At 41.0% G+C, this 24,727-nt stretch overlaps 1 protein-coding gene across 1 annotated transcript in view; it reads right to left on the reverse strand.

Annotated features, from left to right (window-relative positions):
• Window positions 1-24,727, reverse strand: part of b4galt2 (UDP-Gal:betaGlcNAc beta 1,4- galactosyltransferase, polypeptide 2) — a 231,101-nt gene that overhangs the window by 32,395 nt on the left and 173,979 nt on the right. The window contains exons 5-6 of the mRNA XM_086273247.1: window positions 22,569-22,756; window positions 11,876-11,998 (exon numbers count right to left, since the gene is read on the reverse strand). Coding sequence (XP_086129373.1) covers window positions 11,876-11,998; window positions 22,569-22,756 — 311 coding nt within the window. The remainder of the gene's footprint in view (window positions 1-11,875; window positions 11,999-22,568; window positions 22,757-24,727) is intronic.

The raw sequence follows: 24,727 nt of genomic DNA on the forward strand, positions 1-24,727 counted from the left end.
GGAAAACTGACGAATGGCCTTCTGCTTTTTAAAATTTTTTTAGTTATGGTAGTTTCATAACAGCGTGGTTCGTAGAGATAACTCAAAAAGTGCTTTTTAAAGACGCACGTGAGGATGTGTACTAGATAAACTATGTCCTCCCGAATTTGTTATCATTACCAGACTGTTGTAGGAAGATGTTAGCTTTATCTTGGTGAGATGGGCAAGTAGCCAATGTAGTGGAAGCTAATGGGGAATTGACTAGATGCACAAAGACCTGAGATGGGGCTTGTAGTGCGATCATAGTGTGTGCAAAATGGCACTGTAAAATGACTCTGCTGTGTTGGTAAACTGGAAGCATGCTGTGAGTATATCACAGGTCAACATATTTAAGTATTTTAAAGATCAGAAGCAAACTTTTTAAACCAGTTTTGTAATCAACAGGTAGCCAAGAGAGATGTTTTTAGAATTACACTAATATAATCTCTTACAAGCTCTTTGGAATATTCGGAACTTCCATCAATTTGCTGCAGACTGCATTATGATCCAGTCAAAAGACAGATAGACACAGATAGACAGAGAGACAGATAGATATATATAGATATATAAATAAAAAAAGGGCAATATAGTTTCCTGTTGGCAAAAATATTTGATATTTAAAATATTTCTGAGAAGACTTGGTAGCTGTTTCACTGATGCTGCTGATGGTTGGATAAAAATACAGGTTTGCATCAGTAATACCTCCTAGGATTTGTACTTTGTCAGTGGTTTGGGGGATTGAGACTCCAAAGAGGCACAGATCTGCTGACTCTAAGTCTTTGCAATGTGATTTCAGAACAATGCTGAGGCTGTAAGAAGCACCATCCTCATGCTCCAACAGCCTTTAAATGACATGTCTGATGGCAAAAACCAACCATAGATAGGGCAAGTTTTTTTTCATTGTTCCATAACAATTTTTTTCCAGTTAATACACCAGAAAATCACACAGGACATTAGTTCAGACAGATTACAATATCTGCTGCTGCTGGATGTACATCAGCCAGCTGACCTGGTTTATACTCATCAGTGCCCCCACACTCATGTAGCTCTTTCTGTTTGCTGCTGCTTCTTTTCGTCACCTTGCTTTCACCCTACATTGATTCAACTCTAGAATCAAGCAGGTGCTCTCTACCGTGTCGCGTTGACTTCTGTTCCTGCGACTGTCACATTGAAAGTATCGTATGATAAGAAAAATGTGCCTGCTTACTCTCTCTTTTCCCAGGGGCTTCTTTGTTCTCCCTGCCAAGCCTTGTGGATGCTTTAATTTGTCCACGGAGCATATATAACTGAATTACCAAACCAGAGGAAAATTTAAAAATGGCTGTCAGCCATGCATTAAAAGATATTTATCACAATTCCCTAAAGGACCTTGGACATTTTCCTCTTATTGCAGTCACCCCTAAGTTGATAAACTCTTTGTTCGCTAAGCAAAAATGCACTCTTCATATTTTTCACAACACATACCTGGAGCTAAGTCAAAAGCTGGAGAAGTAGAGGAGGGAAGGCATTACATAATATAGAAAATGGGGATAAAAACGCACTATTGGACAGACAGTCCTTGAAAGCATTTGTAGAGTTGCGTCGCTGTTTCACGAATGGTGGGGGAAAAGAAATCTTTTTCACAAATTGTGAAGGTGATTGAGGTGAAGTCGACGTGCTCTTACAAGATCCATCCATCCATCCATGTGCTTGATAGTCTCTTTTGCTACTGCACACTTAAGCTGCTGAATGAAGTGTGGGGAAATGTTCTTAAATCTCTTGGTCATTAGTAAGACAAGATTTGCCTCATGAACAACTGAAACTATCCCCTTACTCACTTCATTATTGTACCGGCCCTCGCCAAACTCTCCTGTCACATTGTCTTTTTATTACCACCACACATTTAAAATAAGACCATTTCATATTACCAAATACAAAAGAATAGAGCTCAGCCGACACAGCAACTTTAAAACTGATACTGATATTATTCTGATTAATAACATTTAGTCTAGTCATTTATTTACTCACTGACACTCTGCCCAACTCAACACATATTGCTAACAGGGAAATTGCAGAGTGCCCTCTGGTGGACAGGCTTTGGAGCATCAACAAGCACGAGCTGAAGGATGTTTCTCCCGTCTCTATTTTTACCTATCTTCCTTTATAAATCCATACTCTAAAAAACAACATCCTAAGTATTTGTACAAATATCTGTTGTATCTTTAGGTATCGGTTTACTGACATATACTTGTATCAGTACGTCTCGTGTGTGTTTAACGAAACAAAGTCAAACAATGATCTAAGAATAAATCAGGGCAACTGGAAAAAAGGTATAAAAGACTTGATGTTTGCTGCTGACCTGACCCAAGGGTGAAAACAGCTTCTTAACCTAGACGTGTGACTGAACTTACCAAAGGCTGCTCAAAGTGTTGAGCCAAAAATATCCCGATTCTTACACCATTGTCAAGACTTCACAGAAACATGCACAGTCCTTGTGCTGCATGTGCATATGATGCTGGCTCAGGCTCTGATGAAAGCCACCGCTGGGAGGTTTACAGAGAAGAAGGGGAAAGGGCAAGGGAAGGAGGGTGCGTGGAAAGAGTGAGCGTCTGCACGTGTGGTGAAGGCTGGTCTTGCACTCAAGCCCTTGGGATAGGAACAGTCTTTGCCTAAGGCTAATGCTGGATGTTCAGAGAGGGTGAGAGAATAGTGAGGAAAGAAAACACTCCCTCTCTCTTCTTCTTTCTCAGCAATAGCCACCAAGGAGGAAGTGGTGCTGACAGTTGTGCAAGTGGCATGTGCCCTCTCTGCCACAGGCTCAGGCCACACTGAGCAGCAGGGACAGCTAGTTCCCCCGGGCTGGCATTAAGCAAGCAGGACCCGTTTCAGGCAGTGGCCACAGCCCGTGGCATCAAAACCAGGATAAAGAGAGGAAAATTACTTTGAGGGAAAGAAGAGAGGCAGACAGGAAAAAAATAGATGTGAAGAGCTGGAGGGTTAGAGAGGAGGAAGAAAATACAGTGAGGCAAAGGTGCTGGAGCAGAGAGCAGATAGTATAAAGGGGTGATTTAGTCATTTAGCTGATGCTCCTCTTTCCAGAGCAGTTTTCAAAGAAAGAGCACATGGAGATTGGTGGACACATCGACTGCTTACACGTTTCATACCCATGAACTTTGTTTCCTTTTAACGAACCAGAGGCAGATTTCATGGACACTGCACACTCTGATGTGTACTCCTGTTCTTTTATCTCTTCATCCCTTTATCCTACTCCTCCAGTTGTTTTACTGAATCCTGAGAGACTTAACTGGCCAGCCTTTTAGTTCACTCAGCTGGAGATCCATCCTTCCCCGCTGCATCAGCTCCCTCATCTGCAAATGGTTACTGGACTTCCTGACCAACCGCCCCCAACATGTCCGGCTGGATAACCACTGCTCATCTACCATCACAATGAACACCGGTGTACCACAAGGCTGTGTGATGAGCCCTTTCCTCTACTCCCTCTTCACCCACGACTGCAGACCTGCTGATGGTTCCAACACCATCATTAAGTTTGCAGATGACACCACGGTGATTGGCCTCATCAGTGACAACGATGAGGCCGCCTACAGGGAGGAGGTGGATCGTCTGGCTGAGTGGTGCGACAGAAACAACCTGCTGCTTAACACCGAGAAGACCAAGGAGCTCATCGTGGACTACAGGAGGAATGCTGACCCACATCCACCCATCCACATTAAGGGGACGGCTGTGGAGCGTGTGAGCAGCTTCAAGTTCCTGGGAGTCCACATCTCCGAGGATCTCACCTGGACGACCAACTGCTCCAAGCTGGTCAAGAAGGCTCACCAGCGCCTCTTCTTCTTGAGGACTCTGAGGAAGAACCACCTGTCCTCAGACATCCTGGTGAACTTCTATCGCTGCACCATCGAGAGCATCCTGACCAACTGTATAACAGTCTGGTACGGGAACTGCTCTGCCTCGGACCGGAAGGCGTTGCAGAGGGTCGTGAAAACTGCCCAGCGCATCGCCGGAGCACCACTTCCTGCCATAAAAGACATCTACAGGAAGCGGTGTCTGAAAAGGGCTGGGAAAATCATCAAAGACCCCAGTCACCCATCACATGGACTCTTCACCCTCCTGCCCTCTGGGAGGCGCCACAGGAGCCTCCGGACTAAGACCACCAGGTACCGGAACAGCTTCTTCCCCACAGCTGTCAGACTCCTGAACTCTGCCTCCTGACATCTGACCCACGTTAACTCATGGACTGAACATACACACACCCACAATGGACAACTGTACCCTCAAACACAATAATAACATGGACTGAACCACCACTCACAACCACTAGCACTTTATATAGCCTCTGTAGAAACTATCTACACCCTCACTTATCTTAACTGCACTACTGTATAGCTCTGTGTAAATAATCATTCTGTACATTCGATAATCTTTAATCCTACAACTGTTTACAACTTGCATAGTTCCCATTTCTGTATAGCTGTATATCCCAGATTCTGTAAAGTTATTTATTTCATTTCATATTCTGTATAGTTTTTCATATTTATATCCTGTTCATATCCTGTACATAGCTTGTACTCACTACAGCCTGTACATACTTATAGTTATAGAATATTCACAACATACTTCATACCGTGTACATTATAACATACCATAATAGACCCATTTCTGTAATATACTCACATATCTATATTATTGCTAATATATATTGTAATATATCTATATCACTAAAGCACTTCTGGATGGATGCAAACTGCATTTCGTTGCCCTGTACCTGTGCATGTGCAATGACAATAAAGTTGAATTCTATTCTATTCTATCTACAGCTCGCATTCTTAGAAGCCTTTCAGCTTCAGATACTTGTTGCGCTGAGACGCCCCCCCCCCCCTCAAACAAGGGGCAGTTGTTACTGTCTAGAAGCAGAAGATGTCAAAGAAGCAGCCACTGAGGCAGAAATATGTTCCAAAAAAGTGGACTTACACTTAAGTCTTAATGAAAGACAAAATTAATTCACTAGGGAATCTGACCAAATACAAAGGAACTAGTAAAAATAAAACTAGATAAAATACCACCTCCTCTCTCCTCCGCTACTCAAGCCCATGCACCTGCATGGACCGTACCATTTACACAGGTAAGGAAGGAGTGGTCAACATGAACATCTAAGGTTCAGCCAGGCAACACCATGTTCAGCCTATTAAATATCTATCGCTCATGTCCAGTTGTAGTTCGTTTTAACGTCTCTGTATTTATGCTCTGCTTGTGTATATATATGCCTATTTAAAATTGTCTGTTTAAAAAACTCTATTTTTTGTATTGAGAAAGCAAAATGAACCAGAGTGAAATCCCTTGTTTGTGTGCACAAATTGTTAAAATAAAGATGATTCTGATTGTGTGAATGTAAACGGGAATGGTTGTCTGTCTCTCTGTGTCAGGCCTGTGTCAGGCTGGGAATCTGTCCCTGCCTCTCACCCTATGGCAGCTGGGATAGGCTGCAGCCCCCCCTCGGCGACCCTGATAAAGTTAAGCAGGACAGAATGGATGGATGGATGTATCAGCAGAAGAGCGGCTGATTTTACAAAGAAAGATAGAACTACACTATGGGGAAAATATGAAGAGATTAAACACATTGAAAGCAACACAGCTTCTGCAGATCAAATCAGTGGCGTGAGTGTGCTTGAGAAGAAAACCACTGTAGAGTAATATATTATCAAAAGTGTGTGCTTTAGTCAATAAGACTGGAAAAGATCTTAATATTAATCAAGTTTAGCGTATTTAAAGCCAGAAAAGAAAACACAAATGCCGACTTTGTGAGATGACAGACTTAGCAATATCAAAGCTCTATCACTAAGACACCGGAGAATCTGATGGATTATAATCAAGTATTTGATTACATTAATGTTTAAACGCCAGCTTTATTTATTATTCCTTCAGTTGCAACCTTGATGAATTTTAACAGTTGGAAACTAAAGATTAAACACAAAACAGAATTAAATGTTTAATCTATGTGGAAATTTGTTAAAAGGTCAGCAGGTGCAGTGTAGATATCCTGTTTAAGGATAATATATTAATGTTGATAGAACAATAAAACTGTTGTAAAATCTTTTTCTGCCAACATAAAAGAAAAAACAAGGAATAAAGTTGCCTTTTAAATATCTATATTTATTTTTGAAACTTCAGAGCCCCTGTACTATCTGCCAGAATCGATTGGTCAGTAGGCAGGGATTTCATACCTGTTGATCTAATCTGGAAGCTAACCTAATCCAGAACAGCTTTGGTTCATAGTACAAGTTACTATGGTGTTATACCATGAAATATACAATAGTACTGTTAACCCTGAAGTTACCTGGATAAGATGAAATCCTGCTTCATACTACAGGCTTCTGGTTTAAACTGTTTGCTCAGGTCTCAGAACTGAACCATGCAGGCCTGTGTTTTCCCTACTACTACTACTAATTACCACCTTATTCCATTTTGTGTGCACTTTTATTCTGAAACTGAAAAACAATGTAAAGGTAAAGAAATGTCTTTGCTGTACCTTTGCTTCCTCTTTTAACAAGCCATGCCTGACTTTCCTTTTATCCCGACAGCTGATAAGACATGCCCAGGCCGTGCATCCATCTGACAGGCTAACACACCACCGCACACTTGACCTTTGGGTGGTGCATGTGCAAAAGGGTGGGTGCTGCTCAGTGCTCATAAAGCCACATTGTCATCATTGATAAACCTCCCAAATCTCAGCCTGAGGAAGATTCAATGTGATCATACTTAATAAATGCAAATAGTTGACACTGAGCTAGACACTATCCATAATCACTGCTGACATTTCTGCACTCTTCTATGAATGATGGGGTTTTATTTTATGGTTTATGTATGATCTGTAGCACTTGTTGCCAGTGCGTGAAAGTGGAGATGCTCCTGCATTGTGCCCTTGCTTTGTACTCTGAATGCAGCAGCAAGATGCTGTTAAAGTTTGTGCAAATGGCAACTGCTGTGAAAGTGAGAGCAGAGCCACATTTCTGAGGTTAAGATGCAGCTGTGTTTCGAGCTGAATGGTATCATTACCATCCTGACATGCTGATGTTTGGCAGCCAGTACTTAATATTTATACATAAACTTTACAAAGGTTTTGGCAAACTTTTGATCTTATGATTTCACAAAATGAAATAAGGAAGTAACCCAAGTTATTACAATTCATCTTGTGGGTACTCCAAATGTGTGAATCAAATGTCAAGACAATCGATTGAACAGTGTTTGAGCCAATTCACACGAATCCACAAATGTCAACCTCATGGTGGAACCAGAGGAAAGGTCAGGGGATCACCAATGCCAGCAGGAAACTTACATTTCCATCTGTTAATATGATATATTTTAGTGTGGATCAACTAGCTGGACTGACAGGGACAACTAAGGTCTTGCTAAAAAACAAGATCTTTCATAATAAAAGCTGAAGAAGAAACTTGTTACTTGGTTTAAAAAAAGCCTCAGCTATGTGCACACGCAGCAATATCCACACTCCATAGTCTTTCAATAGCTTGTCCAAATGCGTTTTCAGGGATTTTTCAGGGCTTCAGCCTACTCTGTGAAAAGCTCTAAAACACGCCAGCCCTGAAAAGTGAAGGTGGATGGTGGGAGGAGATGTGAGCCTTCAAATGAAGCACTACCCAGCCTTCAGGCTCAGCTGTATTTGCTTTTTTCTGCATAAGTTTCTTCAAGTATTTATTATATACTATTATACCAAATATGAGTATAATTTCAAATATTATTTTTATTATTAAGTATTATTATTATTTATAATTATTGAGTTTGAGGCTTTTTACAGTACCTCTCATGATTTACAGAGTAAAAGTGTGAGGAACCAGATGCAGAAAACAAGTGAGCTATTTATTAAGGCTGATTAAATGTCTTAACAAAAAACTAAACAAGGAGTAAGGAATACGGGGAACACACAACAGGAACAAGCAGGAAACGTACAAGTTGACTAGACAGAATAACAACAAAGAACAAAAGTAAACTTAGGGTTTAAATATAAAGGAAGGAGAAACGTGTGGGGAACCAAACACAGCTGACACTAATCAAGGATCACAAGACAAGGGAAGTAAAAAGAAACAAGACACAGAAGATAACAGCTACCAAAATAAAACAGGAAGCAATAAGGTAAAGGTTAGAGTCTAATAATTCTAATTAAAACTCAAACCACAAACAGAAACTAGATTGCAAAAGGTAGCAAAAAAAGACTAAAGACCAAACTGAGAAAATAATCATAAAGAAATCAACCAGGAGTATCTGCTACATAAACACAGTGAATCCAAATATAATACAAAAATTTAAAACTCCAGCAAAAAAACCAAAACAAAACATGTCGTCCCTGACAGCAGCATTTTGGAATTAATAAAAATACAGAATAAATACAGAAAAAGGTCAGTGAGAACTCTTTTTCTATAATTTTTTTAGCACAACACTGTATGAATCGACCCCTCCAGCTACTGTATGTTTATTGGACAGCACTGTTGGAGTTTCCTCCGCAGCTGAAAAGTAAACTACAACACACTGTGGAAACACAGATAAAATGTAAAATACATGCAGAGTAATACTTATAGAGCCTTCTCAGTCAAATCTCAGTGGGACTATCTTATCTAAAGGATAAAATCCTGCCTCAAGTTTATATTATTTCTAAAGGCATTAAACATTAAACACTTAGCCAGTCAGTATTACTTCATTCAACTCACTCGCTGTTCTGATGTTGCAGTGTGATGTAAAGATGCACAAACTCCATTTTGTCACTGAACTGGCAAAAAGACAAAAAGTCTAATTTGGGATTGTGTTTCTGGTCATCTGATGAATATACAGTCGATATTTTGTGCCCCTATAAAGAGACATTTCACCCCATAATCAAATTACCATATTTTTCATCTGGTCTGTAGTGCTCTTTATCGATCTACTGTAGACTGCTCCTGGTGTGACTTGCCAAGTTTTGTAGATAGTGGCTGTAGAGATGTCTTCTCTTTACTATAATGGAACCTGATGGCATTTGCCTTCTGCTGGTCAAAGTGCCCCACAAATACATTAGGAAAACTCAGCAGCTATGCCTCGTTCCAGAAATCATGACCCAGTAATTCAACTACGAAAACCTTGGTGTGTTTCATAGTTTTTTCACTCTATTCTCCCAACAAAAAGAAGTATACACATAGCTAATACTGCCGGTTAAGTGAGGAGGGGATTATATCAAGAGGCTAAAAAGTTATTGGACAAACTAACACAATTTTAAATTTCGGGATTTATTTTAATACTTGGATGAAACTCATTTGTAGTCGATGACTGCCTAAAGTCCATGGACCCGTGAGATGCTCCATCGCCTTGCTGCAAACAATCTGCGGACTTTGACAATGACACTTGCACCTCTTTAACATGAAATAAACCCACCTAAACCTACCAGTTTATCAGTCAACTGCTAAATTCTCTTTATAATAGGGGACTGTGTGTGAAAATGTCTGTAATTCCTGCACAGTTGATTACACTTTTTTGTAAAACTCCTTGAATTAAAGCTGAAAGTCTGCAATTCACTCGCATCTTGTTATGATTTAATTTAAAATTCTCTGTCTTGCTCAGAAACAACTTACTGTCATCATCCTGTCATACATGTCATAAGAAACTGCTCACAAGTTTAGATTATGTAGAGCAATCTGGTCAGGATTTATGGAAAGACACTGCTGCTCATTTTGTGTCTGCATGCATCATCTTTGCTCTTTTTCTTTGACTTTTTGAGCTGATAGGCATTTAATGCCATTATATTTGTGACAATGCAGACATTTATAGAGTGAATATCTCCAAAACGGAGCAACTCACATTATAGCAAATAGCATTACGGGTCAGAGAAACAAAATCTAAATTGAATTTTTGGGAGAAATACCCCTTTAACACCCTCTTTGGTCTCCATAAGCTCCCAAGAAAAATAAGTGGGGCTTTAACTGCTATAAGTTCTACATTATTCACCACATCTACTTCAGCTTTCTGAACTTATTACAGACCTGACTCTGCCGAATTGGCAGCAGCTGTCTACAGTTTTATCTGGATGAGTGCATCCATATGGTACACAACATGTTTGGTCTAAGAAGTTAAAGTAATATCCTAAAAGAGGCTACAGGCTGTAAAGTAGAGCCAAGCCAACACTGGTATCTTCGGGCAAGTGCAGATGCCAGCTCTGATATAGATTTCTTTGTCAGTAATAAATTCAGACTGATATATCAGCCAGTATTCTTTGTGTACAAACACTGTATTTCACTAACAAGTAAGCAACTTAATATGAGGATTCCTTGTATTTGGCATGCCTTAAGTAAAGCAAATATTATTATTTTGCATTTTTTATTCTGGTTTGGTGGAAAATGTTGCTGTGGAGCTGGCAACTTAAGTATTTTAGTGTAAGAGCAAGTGTGAACTGAGTTAAATTTGAAGTGCAGAATTCAGTGTCTGAAAGTTTTCTTTTCCTAACTGGCAGTTTAATGATATATGCACAGCACTTCACTTCACATTTCATAGCAGCCAAAATAGCTCAGCTGGAGTGCAGAAATTATTTCCAGAAAAATCTGCAGCATCCAATTGTAAAGTTGAGCTATCTTCCGTTAAAGTCAGTACTTTAACTTTTGGTGCATAATTATAGACCTATACACACAACCGTTCAGTGAAGCACACATTGATCTCTTTTATCACATCCAGCCAGATGCTGACAAACAGCTGTAATCTTCTAATACTGTGTTGGCTGACACAGTCCATCCTCACAAACCACTATTCTCAACTGCTCTATTTTCAGTTTTCTTATAATGCTATTACTCCAAGAGGACAAAGATAAGCTTCGCATTGTGAGCGTGACAGCGGGACACAGAGAAAGACAGAGAGGAAAAACAAAAGAAGAAGAAGAGGAGGAGATGCAATAGAGATGAAGGTGGCATCGTGTCTGTGGAGGAGCATCCTGCTGTGAGTATACAACCCTGTGTGTTTATAATTATACTCTCTGAATGCGAATGCATCTGTTTATGGGACTGCAATATATTCTTTTGGAGTTAATCTGCCATCTCATATGTTCATTTTAGCTGTTAAGAAACATGAAACTGACATTTTGGGTTTGTTTGTGTGACTGATGGAGCTAATCTGTGCTACGAGAGAAGATGTCAGGGAGAGATAGAAGTCCTGTGTTTAGTTAGCTTCATTATTTCTATGGTATATCATTATGCATTGCGTTTAGCTGTTATGATTCTTTACCAACCACAGACAGATGAGGGTTCATTGCTGTAGCTGTCATTTGTTAATAGTCTGATCATCACTTCACCGGGTAATCAAACAAAGTTCAGTGCAAACAACCTCCCGAGCAGACGATAAATTCAGCTAATAGTCCCGTCTTAAGTCATCTTTCTGTCGAGCTGTCAAACGAATATTCTTCTCCCAGATTTGATTTCAGCCAACATCTACAGAAATGTCATTAGTGAACTTCAGCTAGTCATTAAAAGCTGACTGAAGTGCTTCAAAAGGTTAATTTATTTGCTAATCAGACTCCCTCTCCTGAATAATTATAATAAATCACCTCTTCCATGAAGAGCTTCAACGTCACTTGCATTCGCGATACTTGACTGTGCCACTACCGTCTCCAGGAGTGGCATAAATAATACATATTCAACACATAAAAGACGTGAATGTGCGGTGCAGTTTGAGTGTAAACCTGACAGTAGACTCTGTCCTCTACTCATGAATAAAAATAATTTAATGTAGTTTGGGTTTTATAAATTGCCTTCCTTTGCAGAAAAGTTCCATTATCGAGGATAACCACACATTTTAACAGCGAGAAAATCGCAGGCAGAGCTCAGCCGTCCACACATACCTGTTGTAAATGTCGTCGTCTTCTCCTCCCCAGCCCCAGTACTCGTTCGGGAAGCCGTTGATCTTCAGAAACTGTTTTTTACTGAGACCCGAAACACCTCCAAAGTAACCTGCGTAGGGCAGCCTGCACGACGAGAGGAAGGGAGGAGATGGCACAGATGAGACAAGAATATACTTTTACATTTTAGAGGCTGCACATGCATATTTGAAATGCATATATTACGTCGATTAAATTACATAAACAAACAAGAGCTGTCAGAAAGACTGGCGGTGGCTAAATGTTACGTTCAGCTTCAAAGGGCTGCATTTTGACAAAGTTCACTGCGCCGCTTTATGGCACGAAGATCGTTTGTGAGAAAAAACAAAAAAGTGTAATACGAGCTCAAGATCTCAGTGACTTAAACAGCTGTGTGTACGTGCATGTTCTCAGTGCTGTTAATTTCAGTGGGCTGACAGCGAGTCCTGGGCGGCATGAATACATGATAATGTGATGCATTAAGAGGAGTTTTCAAACACTGCTTAAGAGACACGCAATTTACATTTGAATAAAATCTTTTCAGTTTGTTTCAGGCTATGAGATCTTTTCTTACCGTGTCTTGTCTTAGATGGTCTCTAAGTGGATAATTTAATGGGAGTCTTTTTACAGTAAGTGGATAATCCGCATCCGTATATAATCCACTCAGGCAACATGAAATGACCGAATGTAAAGACGGGTGAGAATATACTTGCAAATAAAGACCTCTACAGCTTCTTTAATGGCGATTCTAGCTATAATGCTAGTTATAGCTTTAGAGGCACCTGTCACTTTATTAGGTACACCTGTGCAGGTGTACATGGGAGCAACTCAATGCATGGATGGTCAAGACAGACAGAACCTGCTGAAGTTCTGAGAATGGGGGGAAGAAAGGTCATTTAAGTGACTTAGAACATGGCGTGCTGGTTGGTGGAAAACAGGCCGCTCCGGGTATTTTAGAAACTGCTGGTCTACTGGGAGTTTCCCACACAACAATCTCTAGTGTTAGCAGACAATGGTTTGAAAAAGAGAAAACGTCCAGTGAGCAGCAGGTCTCTGGGTGAAAATGCCTTATTGATTTCAGAAGAGCATGGCCCAATTGTTTTGAACAGATTAACTCAAGGTACAAAGAAGACTTCAGTCTGAATGCACAGCATGTAGAGACTTGAAGCAGATGTGCTACAGCAGCAAAAGACTGGGTCTCACCAAAATTGGACAACAGAGGATTGTACAAATGTTGCGTGGTCTGTTGAGGCTCAGTTTCTGCTGCTACATTCAGATGGTGGAGTCAGAGGCAGGTCTAAAACACATAAACCTATAGATCCATCTGAATTGTATCAATGGTTCAATGGTGGTGCAATGGTGTGTGGATATTTTCTTGGCACACTTTGGATTTCTAAAGGTTAATGTATTATATATATCAACTGAGCATCGCCACGGCCCACCTGTTACGGCTGTGGCCATAAGAACACTGTGTGGGCTGTTTGTTCTGTGTCTCTTTACTGTGTTTAAGACTCTTTACAGGTCCCTCCCCTAATGAAGAGTAGTGAGCAGCTGATTGGACCATGGAACAGGTGACCACATTCAAAAAGCCACTCTGACAGCTCCAGGGAGAGAGAGAGAGAGAGTGTGGAACGAGCGAGTAGCCTGACAGCCGTCGCAGTCCTGACCCTGGTTTTCCCAGCCTGTGTTTATCTTGTGTATTTGTGGGAGTGTGAATTGTAAAAGCCGCTCCTAGTGCATTAGCTGAGAGCTTAGGCACTCGTGGGCTGAAGCGGAAGGGGTGAGCTGCCTTTTCTTTTGGAATCGTTTTCTCCTGTTTTCTTGGTCAGGGAGCGAGGGATAGCTCTGTCATTTGTTTGTTCTTTTTTCTTTCTTAGGGTTTAGTTAGTCTTTTCTGGTGGGACTTAGTTGGTTTTGTTTATTATTTTGGCCTGGGCTCACCCTGGAGCTATGCTTCTTGTCCTTAAATAAAATCACTTTTTTTACTCACAACTGGTTTGGATGTTTGGCTTGGGAACCAGGGCGGGGATTTGTCTCTCTCTCCTCCAACCTTATGTGCGTCCCTACCCGCCTAGACTAGGGGCGTAACATAAATGGGGGCTCGTCCCTTTTCGTTCGTGTGATTGGTTCGTTTCCTTTTTGCGTTTGTGGTGGGGGGGAAACGTCAGTTGCGACTGTGGGGGTGCCGGTTTCCGAAACTCGGTATGACCCAGTAGGTGACGATTTGGTTTTCGGTTGTGCTGTGGGCTGCGCACGACTTAGGAATTCTGAAATCCTACGTGATTTAAGGTCACATTTAACTGGGATAGACGATGATGTCCGAAATGACGTGTGTCGGTTGATTGAAAATCATCCTAATCTTTTCTCGGACACTCCATCCTGTACCACCGTGTTGGAGCATGATATCGATGTGGGGGACCATCCTCCAATCAAACAGCATGCCTACCGGGTGAATCCCACTAAGCGTGCTCTTTTCCAGACAGAAGTCTCTTATCTGTTGGAGAATTGTCTTGCTGTCCCTAGCTCTAGTGCGTGGAGTTCCCCATGTCTCCTAGTGCCTAAAGCGGATAAGACCCCACGGTTTTGTACAGATTTTCGGAAGGTGAACAGTGTGACCAAGCCTGACTCCTATCCTCTGCCCAGAATGGAGGATTGTGTTGATAGGGTCGGTTCTGCGACCTTCGTTACCAAGCTGGACTTGTTAAAGGGCTATTGGCAAGTTCCCCTAACATCACGTGCGGCCGAAATCTCTGCTTTTGTTACTCCTGACCATTTTCTCCAGTACACTGTCATGCCTTTCGGGTTGCGCAACGCTCCCGCCACATTTCAACGGCTCATGAATATCGTGCTGGGCGGCGTCTGCAAGTGTGAAGTGTATTTGGATGACATTGTCGTCTATTCAGACACCTGGTCAGAGCATATGGAGACACTCACTGATGTGTTCCATCGCTTGGAAAGGGCATCCCTCACCCTCAACCTCGCCAAGTGTGATTTTGGTAAAGCCATGGTAACGTACTTAGGAAAGCAGGTGGGTCAGGGGCAAGTGCGCCCTATCTCGGCCAAAATCCAGGCCATACTGGATTTTCCTGCCCCTCAGACTAGGCATGAGCTTCGCCGTTTCCTCGGCATGGTGGGCTACTACTGGAGTTTCTGTCAAAACTTCGCGGACGTGGTCGCACCTCTCACTAGCCTCACTAGTGTGTTGAGACCTTTTGTGTGGACCTCTGCGTGTCAGAGTGCGTTCCGGGCTGTTAAGACTCTCCTGTGCAGTGCGCCAGTGCTGGCCGCCCCTGATTTTGCACGCCCTTTTAAGTTGGAAGTGGACGCCAGTGCAAACGGGGCAGGTGCCGTATTGCTGCAGGAAGACCATCATGGTGTGGATCACCCAATCGGCTATTTCTCAAAGAAATTCAATGTCCATCAGCGAGGGTACAGCACGATTGAGAAAGAGGCCCTCTCTCTGCTGTTTGCATTGCAGCATTTCGAGGTGTATGTCGGTGGCAGTCCCTCGCCTGTGATTGTTTATACCGACCACAATCCCTTGGTATTCCTAATGCGGATGCGGAACTCGAACCAAAGGCTGATGAGGTGGTCCCTCCTGGTGCAGGACTTCAATTTGGAAATCCGTCATAAAAAGGGCACAGAGAATGTGTTAGCGGATGCCCTATCCCGTGTTTTCCCTTAAACATGACTGTCCAAAACATCTACAAAGGAGATGTCTTTGCTTTTGGGAAGGGGGGTGTTACGGCTGTGGCCATAAGAACACTGTGTGGGCTGTTTGTTCTGTGTCTCTTTACTGTGTTTAAGACTCTTTACAGGTCCCTCCCCTAATGAAGAGTAGTGAGCAGCTGATTGGACCATGGAACAGGTGACCACATTCAAAAAGCCGCTCTGACAGCTCCAGGGAGAGAGAGAGAGAGAGTGTGGAACGAGCGAGTAGCCTGACAGCCGTCGCAGTCCTGACCCTGGTTTTCCCAGCCTGTGTTTATCTTGTGTATTTGTGGGAGTGTGAATTGTAAAAGCCGCTCCTAGTGCATTAGCTGAGAGCTTAGGCACTCGTGGGCTGAAGCGGAAGGGGTGAGCTGCCTTTTCTTTTGGAATCGTTTTCTCCTGTTTTCTTGGTCAGGGAGCGAGGGATAGCTCTGTCATTTGTTTGTTCTTTTTTCTTTCTTAGGGTTTAGTTAGTCTTTTCTGGTGGGACTTAGTTGGTTTTGTTTATTATTTTGGCCTGGGCTCACCCTGGAGCTATGCTTCTTGTCCTTAAATAAAATCACTTTTTTTACTCACAACTGGTTTGGATGTTTGGCTTGGGAACCAGGGCGGGGATTTGTCTCTCTCTCCTCCAACCTTATGTGCGTCCCTACCCGCCTAGACTAGGGGCGTAACACCACCTGAGTGTTGTTGCTGACAATTTTCATCCCTTTATGACCACAGTGTACCCATCTTCTTCAAATAATTTTTTGAATTTTAATGGTCGCAAAACGGAAGCAATTTTATATGGCCCGCATCGTTCTACTGATTCTCCAGATGTTGATTTTGGTGATTTGACCTCTCATCTGAAAAGTTCAGTCACTAATCTTGGTGTTAAACTTGATTCTGCGCTTACTTTTGAAGGTCATGTAAGTGGGGTGGTAAAATCAGCTTTTTATCACCTCAGACGCCTGTCGAAGGTTAAGCCTTTCCTTTCCAAACCCAATTTGGAAACTCTTATTCATGCTTTTATCACCTCACGTCTGGACTATTGTAATTCCCTTTTAATAGGGGTCGGGTCGGGCACCTTGTCACGCCTGCAGTTAGTGCAAAACGCGGCGGCGCGATTTTTAACCAGTAGTAGGAAATTCGATCACATCACTCCGGTTCTGGCTTCCTTGCATTGGCTTCCCATTGATTTTAGGGTTCGTTTTAAGGTCCTTTTATTGGTTTTTAAATCTTTAAATGGTCTGGCTCCTGTGTACTGAACTGACTTGCTGAAGCCACATGTTCCTCCTCGCTCGCTCCGTTCAGCTGAGCAGCTGCTGCTGTCGGTCCCTAAGTCGCGGCTGAAATGCAGAGGAGACCGTGCCTTTTCAATTGCGGCTCCGATGCTCTGGAATAACCTTCCCCTCCAAATTAGACAAGCGTCATCAGTGCAGGTCTTTAAGTCCAGATTGAAAACCTATTTTTATTCCCTGGCTTTTAACTCTGTAGGAAACTGACACCTTATTTATTTTATTGTTTGTAATGATTTTATGGTATTTTTAATTTGGTTGTTGTTTTGATCTGTGTTGTTCAGCACTTTGGTCTGCCTGGTGTGTTCTTAAAGTGCTATACAAATAAACGATGATGATGATGATGATCTTCTGATGTCTGCTTCTGGCAACATAGCATGCCATGGCTGTAAAGTTCAAATCATCTCAATTACCCCTTGCTGAATTCATGCCTCGAAGAATTTAAGCATATATATATATATATATATATATATATATATATATATATATATATATATATATATATATGTATATATTATTGTTGAATGTGTCATTGTGTTTCTTAAATTTGTAAACTCTGATCAATCTATAGGATCAAGACATTCCTTTGTCTCTGACCACCTCTCCAGCCACTCTGTGCTGGGGGAGGTTTTATTGCAGATACATCCTATCTGGAAGGCATGTTTTTTGTGTTGTAAGCTTCCTGCTTTTATGACCCTTTTGGTCAGCAGGAGGTCACACAAACGCACCCCCATGACACACACACATTCTCACATGCATACACATACACACACACACGTTCCTGCTCATGCATACAGGTGCTTACACATACACACACATAGTGTAACTAAGGGGGGTTTTACGGAGGGAGGTGCTTGTGCTGTGATGTGTATTGTAACAGTTTGTCAATATATAGCTGTGAGGAAAGCTGCTCTTTTAAGGATTTGGGGCTGGAGTCAGGTGAGGAGCGTGAGCTCCAAGAGCTGGTTCTGACCCAAAACTTTCCTCGTTAGCGAGTGACAAGCCAGTTGAAGATGTTCTGTCTTGTTTTCCGCTCTTCATGAGGAATAAGTCTCTAAACTAGCGGGGCTTGTGGCAACACAGACCCAACAGGAGCCAAGCAGGGTTTTATTTTTCCTCAAAAGACATGAGAACAGTCCAACGGACATTGGTTGGAAATGTCATGACAGGAGCCTGGAGTCTAACCAAAGGGCAGTGTGTGTGTGTGTGTGTGTGTGTGTGTGTGTATTCTACAGTGTTGTACAATTTTTGACAGCTCCCTGTTGAAAGATGACAAGTGAAAACTAATGAGACCGTATGTTTCAACACAAGCTGTCCCAGCAACAATATGGTCAGGTGTGTGTGTGCTTAAAAAGGACACATGCTGAGGGAAAAGAAAAAGAAAAGCAAAAAATTCAGAGTGAGCGAGAGCCGAACTGCATGTTTTGTTTGGGGGAGTGAAGTTTTTATTAAATCTTCCTACAAAGACAACAAAACTCTGGGGACAGTTCTGCCAATTCTTTTTTAAATTACACTGAACCGACAACTTCACACGATACCATCAGCAGACTCCAGTCGGTATGGCTTCCCTACTTCCATCATAATCACTCATCTTATTTCCAGTCCATACGCTCCCCTTCCTCTTCCATACCTCACCCTGTAGTGGCTCTCATCACTTCTGCTTTGGAATCTCCTACTTTGATCTTTACACATAATCGCTTGTTGCCAACACAGCATTTTCTGTTCAGCTCCTCACTGACCGTGGCGACAAAGGTACGACTTTGGCGTATGCTGACACCCATAAACGGTAGCAGCTGTCACCCCAGAAGAAAAACACCAGCTGATCGTGTCGGGCCCGGTCGGTCGCACAGTGCTGCTGGTTGTGTTAGCATTAGCAAGCCTAATGAGTGCCGACGGGAAAATGACATTGTAAATGAACGAGATTAATTCCTCTTCAGTGGCAGTAAACACAACATGTCTGCGTACCAATGACTCTGGGACTGTGACATGAAAACATGCAGAAACACACATCAGTAATCAGAGCTCAGTCAAGGCGATTCTCTCAAAAGGCCATAAATGTTTTTCTAATTACTTCAAAAACTCCCGACTCCTTTCCTGACCTGAGCTTCTTCTGGCCAACAAAGACCCCACAGGCAAGGTGTATAATAATAATCTGCAATGTCACTAAGGAACCCAGGGTAATTTCTAAGTAATTAAAGGGCTGTCTTACAATTCATGAGTCCACCAGCTTTAAAAATGAAGAGCTAAACGAGAAAGCCACTGCTCATCAAAGGGAAATTAATTAGAAATTAATTTGGAATTATAACAGCAGTTAATTTCAAGAGATAGTGAAGTGACATCCCACACTTCATGTGATGAAACGGCACCTGTGTCACGGTCCAGGGTTTTTGGAGTTTTTATTAAATATATTCTGTTTGATTCCTTGTAAGCTTATTTCTTATAATGTATCTCGTTGTTTTCCTTAGCATTTACCTCTAGTGCTGCTTAGCTGCCCTTGCTATTTGTAGTTGAGTTTAGCCGTTCCTCAGGTTTTTATTTTCTTTTATTCACTAGCATTTACGGTTTCTTATTTCTAGGTATTGATTGTTCCAGTATTTCCCTGTATCGTGTGCGACCAGTTCCCATTAGGCTTTGAGTCTTGGTTACAGTCTGTCTTCTATGAACTCTTGTTCCCTGTCTTGTGTCAAGTTTTCTATATTCTGTGTTTTCAGTTATTCCCTTTCTGTAAGTTATTTCTCTCTTATATTTAGTTTTACTTCTTTGTCTTGTTTAGAGACAAGAAAGTTTCAGCTGTGTCTCATCATCACTGCCTGTGTCCCCTGATTACCTCATGTCTGTATTTCAGGCCTCAGTTCATGGTTGTGTTATACTGTGTATTTGTTTTTGTAGTCTGTTCCTGTCTGGCAACCTTAGTTATTCCTTGAATACCTTGTGTTCTGTATTTCTTTTGGACTTTGTTTGCGTCTGTTTCTGAATTTACTGTTTTGCATTTAATCAACCTTAATAAAGGCTTGCAGTTTTGATCCGATATAAAAAGCACAGGGTCACATAAAAGTGTTATACATACTTTTAAATTTGTTAAATCAGGTTCTCTTTTTCTACCTAAAGAATTTAGTGAAACTCTGATATGTCAGGTCATGTTATGTAGAAATATGAAAAAGCTTAAAGAACCTCTGAACCTTTTTCTTGAAGCTCTAGCACATAATTTGTGCAATACTTTTGAAAAAGTCAGAGTTATGAAATGGACTTCAAGGTGACACACTCTGCTCAGAGAGCTGTTTGGTGTTTTGAGGTGCTAAGGTAATGGAGTAGCACTTAATGTGACCTGACTTTCACTGTTAGTGTTTTTACCATTTCCACCATTTATCAGAAACGTCTGCTCCTTTTACATTTTGAAATGACTGAAGTTGCCTTCATAAAACGACAGGGCCAAAATACTGAAAGGTACTCACTTTAAAAATGTGCTCAAAAGTCACTGGAGTCTGCTGCATTTTTTTCTTGCACAGCTTAGAAGTTTATGAACTTTTTACATGCTTAAATTTGAAGTACTGAACAAATGAGTTGATAGGCTGATTCAGACCACGCTGACCTTGGAATCAGTTTTCTTCAACAATCTCATTTTAACATAAGTAATTAACCACAATCAATTCTCTGACCTTCCAGTCACTCTCACCTCCAGGCTGTCCTTTCACTGTATGCCCTTTTCTTTATTTCAGAGGAGCCAAAAAAACCTGATGAAACCATTTTAAGTCTTTACTGATTAATTGCTATTAAGAAATGTAAGCTTCAGCCCTTCTTACCACCTGCATTGTATTTGTTGCCAGATAGCATTAGCTTATTGAGCACTATATCAGGGACCTGCAGGAGCCCCTGAGGGTTTTCAGTAGGATAACTCTTGTGGACTGACAGCTTTTGGATGGCCAGGTCACATCACTGGCCATATTTAGAGTATTCATCAATACTTCCAGTGCTTTTAGATAATTGAGGGTAGGTGTGGTGTCATTATGCAAAAAGATGCTTAGACAGGACCCAGCCATTCAGGGCTCTGGACCTCTTTGGGTTATCCTGCATTAGAAATTAGAGACGTAGAGCCCAATGAAACACATCGGTTGGGTTATTCAGTAATTCTAACTGAGCAAGTGACCTGTCCTAGGTTTACCTGCGTTCTGCCTTATGACAGCTGACTCCAGTCCCCCCAAAACACAAAGGCCCTAGTCACACAGGCCTACAGACTTGTTTGCACCCCTGTTAACCTTTGATAACTATGGTAAATGTATGTTCTCCAACTGGTTAGCAAGTAGTTGCTACAGATTGCTGGCAGTTTTTGGGAGCTGATTGCATTGGTTGCAAGCAGCCTACAATAGTTTCCAGGAGTTTGCACACTATTTTTAAGTGCCCTTTCTCACTGTCCCTCTTCCTCTTTGTTTTTCTTTTCCTTCATATTTCTTTCTCCCTTTCCTATCCCCCAGCCATGTAGGAAGGAGTTTGCATGGAAGACACCAACTTATCTGCAAACACTTGTCAACTATTCTACATATGATAGTGAAACTTGTGCAATGCACTTTTTCAGAGTATTTGCCTTCAAAGTAAAACTTACATATTCTGAAATGTGTTAGTTTGAAGGTGAACTCTTTCTTTTTCTCCTTTGTGTCTCCTTTAAATATTACCTTTTTTATCTGAAAGGTTTTTTTGTTGGTTTCAATGCGAGTCTGTTGTGTCTCCATTTCCCTGAAAACCTTATGTGCATAAATAGCCATGTCTTTCCTCCAAGTCTTTGCCACAGAGTCTGTTAAACTTCCCATGTGTCCTCACTCTTTGACTTCCTGGGCTTATTTGAGTTAGCTGAGTTTTTTTTGTTGGGACTATGTTGTTGTCTTGGAGTCTGCATTTGGGTCCTCATCCTACAATACCTGATGATTGTTTTATCTCTGCATTATCATAAAGTTCTATAAGATACCGATTAGATTTTATACACTGAATGATAATCATTGATAATTTCCTTATTTTATGTAACAGAAACACCAAAAACCAAAAATATTAATTGTGTGATTAGACAAGACCAGTCTAAGCAAAAAATCTATACCCCAATAAGTTTGGAATTGAGACTAAATTATTAATTTATCACGAGGAAAATATTTTTCTAAAATCTAACAATTGTTTAGCACATATATTTTGTTTATTATGACTCAATTAAAAGTAACGATGGCAAATAAGACAGCAGCAATGAAACAGTAATAACATTTGATAATAGGCTCATCCAGCTAATTCAGTTTGCACAAAGGCTTCACAGTTACCAAAGGTCTCTTCACTTGCTGTAGTCCAAACTCGTTAGTTACACTCTGAAACATGTGCTCTTGTTAGTACGAACTGATTAAACTTGGCAGCAGTGAACTGTGGTGAGTTTTCATACTAATTAAGGCTGCAGACAAGGGATTCAAAGTATAATGAGATTTACTCAAATTAAAGACTGTTCTTTCACGATTGTCTGTCAGAACAAAGGCTGTAGGGGAAATTCAGTTAGGCAGGAACTAGCAGATTTAAATTCAATGTATTTACAGCATAGAAGAATGATGTACAACAATAATTGGAGTTGGCAAGACATGTATAGAGTCCACCAGACAAATAAAACCATGTGTGGGCTGTCAGTGTTTCAGACAAACGAGTGGGGAAACTGGATCTCATTCCATCACCTGAAGCCAAACTTGTCCATGGCGATGGCAAAATGTCTCGGCTGGTCGTAGCAGTGGTAGAGGTTGCGGTCGTCCATCGGGATCAGGTCAACGTCACTGAAGATGAAGCAGTCATATTCTGCATCCTTCAAAGCCTCCGTATAACCAACGTTCAACAACTTAGCGCGGTTGAAAGTGTCCTCGCCCAACTGCAAGACACACAAAGGAGAATTTGACATCAAGACACAAACCTAAAAACTTTGAGCACGTAAGGATACAAAGATATGCGATGTCAGGAAAACAGGCAGTGAATTTCTGATCAAATGTACATTATTAAAGTGCCCGTGTCATAGAAATGAGAAACAAAAAGAAGACCGTATATAAAATAAGACATTTTCATTTTTCTTCAGTATTATAAAACAATATTAAAGTGGGAGTAGAGTAGAGCCCCTGAAGTTATAAATCTGGTCTTTCACATGTTATACGAATGAAAACAACATCTGAATGTACAACTGCTACAGGCACTTTTATCATAAACAAAGAGAGAATGAGTCAGGCTGTAGCAAATGAGGTCAGGCTCAAATCAAAGGTGTTTTTCTTCTATTAATCCACTATGACCTGATGTGTTTATTGACCCCAAGGAAAGATAATTTGCCTGAACCAGCGAAACGCATCTGTGATAAAAGATAAACTCCATTTATTTATATATATATATATATATATCTCGATAGATAGAGAGATAGATAGATAGATAGATATATTTTTGTAATGTCTGCTGCACTTGGGTGAAATTGATTCAAGCTATGTGTGAATGTGTATATGAAGTAATAATGTTTTTACTGTTGATAAATCCAACAGTAAAAAAGTGTAGAAAGTGGAAGACATAGTTCACGACAAAAAGCGAGCTTTAATAACTGATCTCCAAAAACAAAGCCCAAAGATGTAAGGAGCAGAAGTAACCCAAAAGTCTGGGACAAAAGGGACTTTACAGAAAAGAATATAAACTGGAACAAGACAGGAAGTAACATTGCCACAAACCAGGGCTTTTTATAGTCAAGTGATGACCGGGGAAGACAATGAGACGGGGGAGGAAGTGAAGCTCAAAACAACACACGAGAAAACTGGCAACATATGTATCAAAATGCAGTACTGTGCAAAAGTCCCGAGTCATTCCATTCTTTATATTTTGCTTCCAAGGAGCCATATATGTTGTTTTAAACTGGTCTTGTGCAACAGTTTTCCAGGTTTTCTGAGGCACTTTTAAAGTTATTTTTAACATTTTTCCTTAGACATCGGTTGCTTTTTCACTCTCATGCATATTTGTTCACATTTCTTTAGCTGGATTTATGAAAAAATGCCAAATACAATGGTTTGACAAACATGAAATAATATTTTTGTACCAGAAAGTTTATTTTTAACTATTAGCCAAAAACCTGGAATATCTCTACATGGTGTTCAGTGTGTCCTTCAAACAGTTTGAGGACACTGGAAAAGGGGAGGACAAAGGACAAAGTGACAGCCCAAAAAGCTATTTGCAGGAAACTAATTATCTGAAAGTCATGTCTTTAGGAAAAAGGAAAAATCTAGCAAAAACCTGACACAATACTTCAGAGATAAATCTGACCATTCAGTTGATCAATCAACTACTTTTTTTGTGCAACTTTTCCTGATTTCTTAACACTTTCTGAAATTTTCTTTTCCTTTCATCAAAACATGTAACGCTGAGAGCATCACTAAACATCAATATTTAGTGTCTGCAGTGTTAGTCTGAATTTAATGCTACAAACAGAATGAAGTGATGTGTTCGCTGACCTTAAGAGACCCTGCTGCTGCAGTGAAGTGCATTTATTTTTCAGACATCCATGGCCCAGGTTCTACACTTTGGCTAAGATAAATTCTTACCCAGCAGCATGCTGGCGTGAGTTAGTTGAGGTTAATATATATGACAGTTCAATAGTGTAGAGGGTACTGTATATCTCTCTCAGCAGAACCCTTCTGCAACAGCTTGGTAAAGTCCAAGCCCTTGTCTAGCAGCAGGGAGGTCAGCAAGCAAGAAGAGAAGTTACTGCAACCTGAGACTGTTTGACACTTTGGCAGTCCATCAACCTCGAGAATGCTTTGAATTTATTTATTTATTTTCTTTTGCAGCTTTCATGAGAACTACAGTGAAGAAGAAGAGT

Source organism: Aulonocara sp. 'chitande type north' Nkhata Bay, linkage group LG18, assembly GCF_057382095.1.
Source record: "Aulonocara sp. 'chitande type north' Nkhata Bay isolate Kocher_YH1m ecotype deep benthic linkage group LG18, A_spYH_male_GT1.1, whole genome shotgun sequence".
NCBI lineage: Eukaryota > Metazoa > Chordata > Actinopteri > Cichliformes > Cichlidae > Aulonocara > Aulonocara sp. 'chitande type north' Nkhata Bay.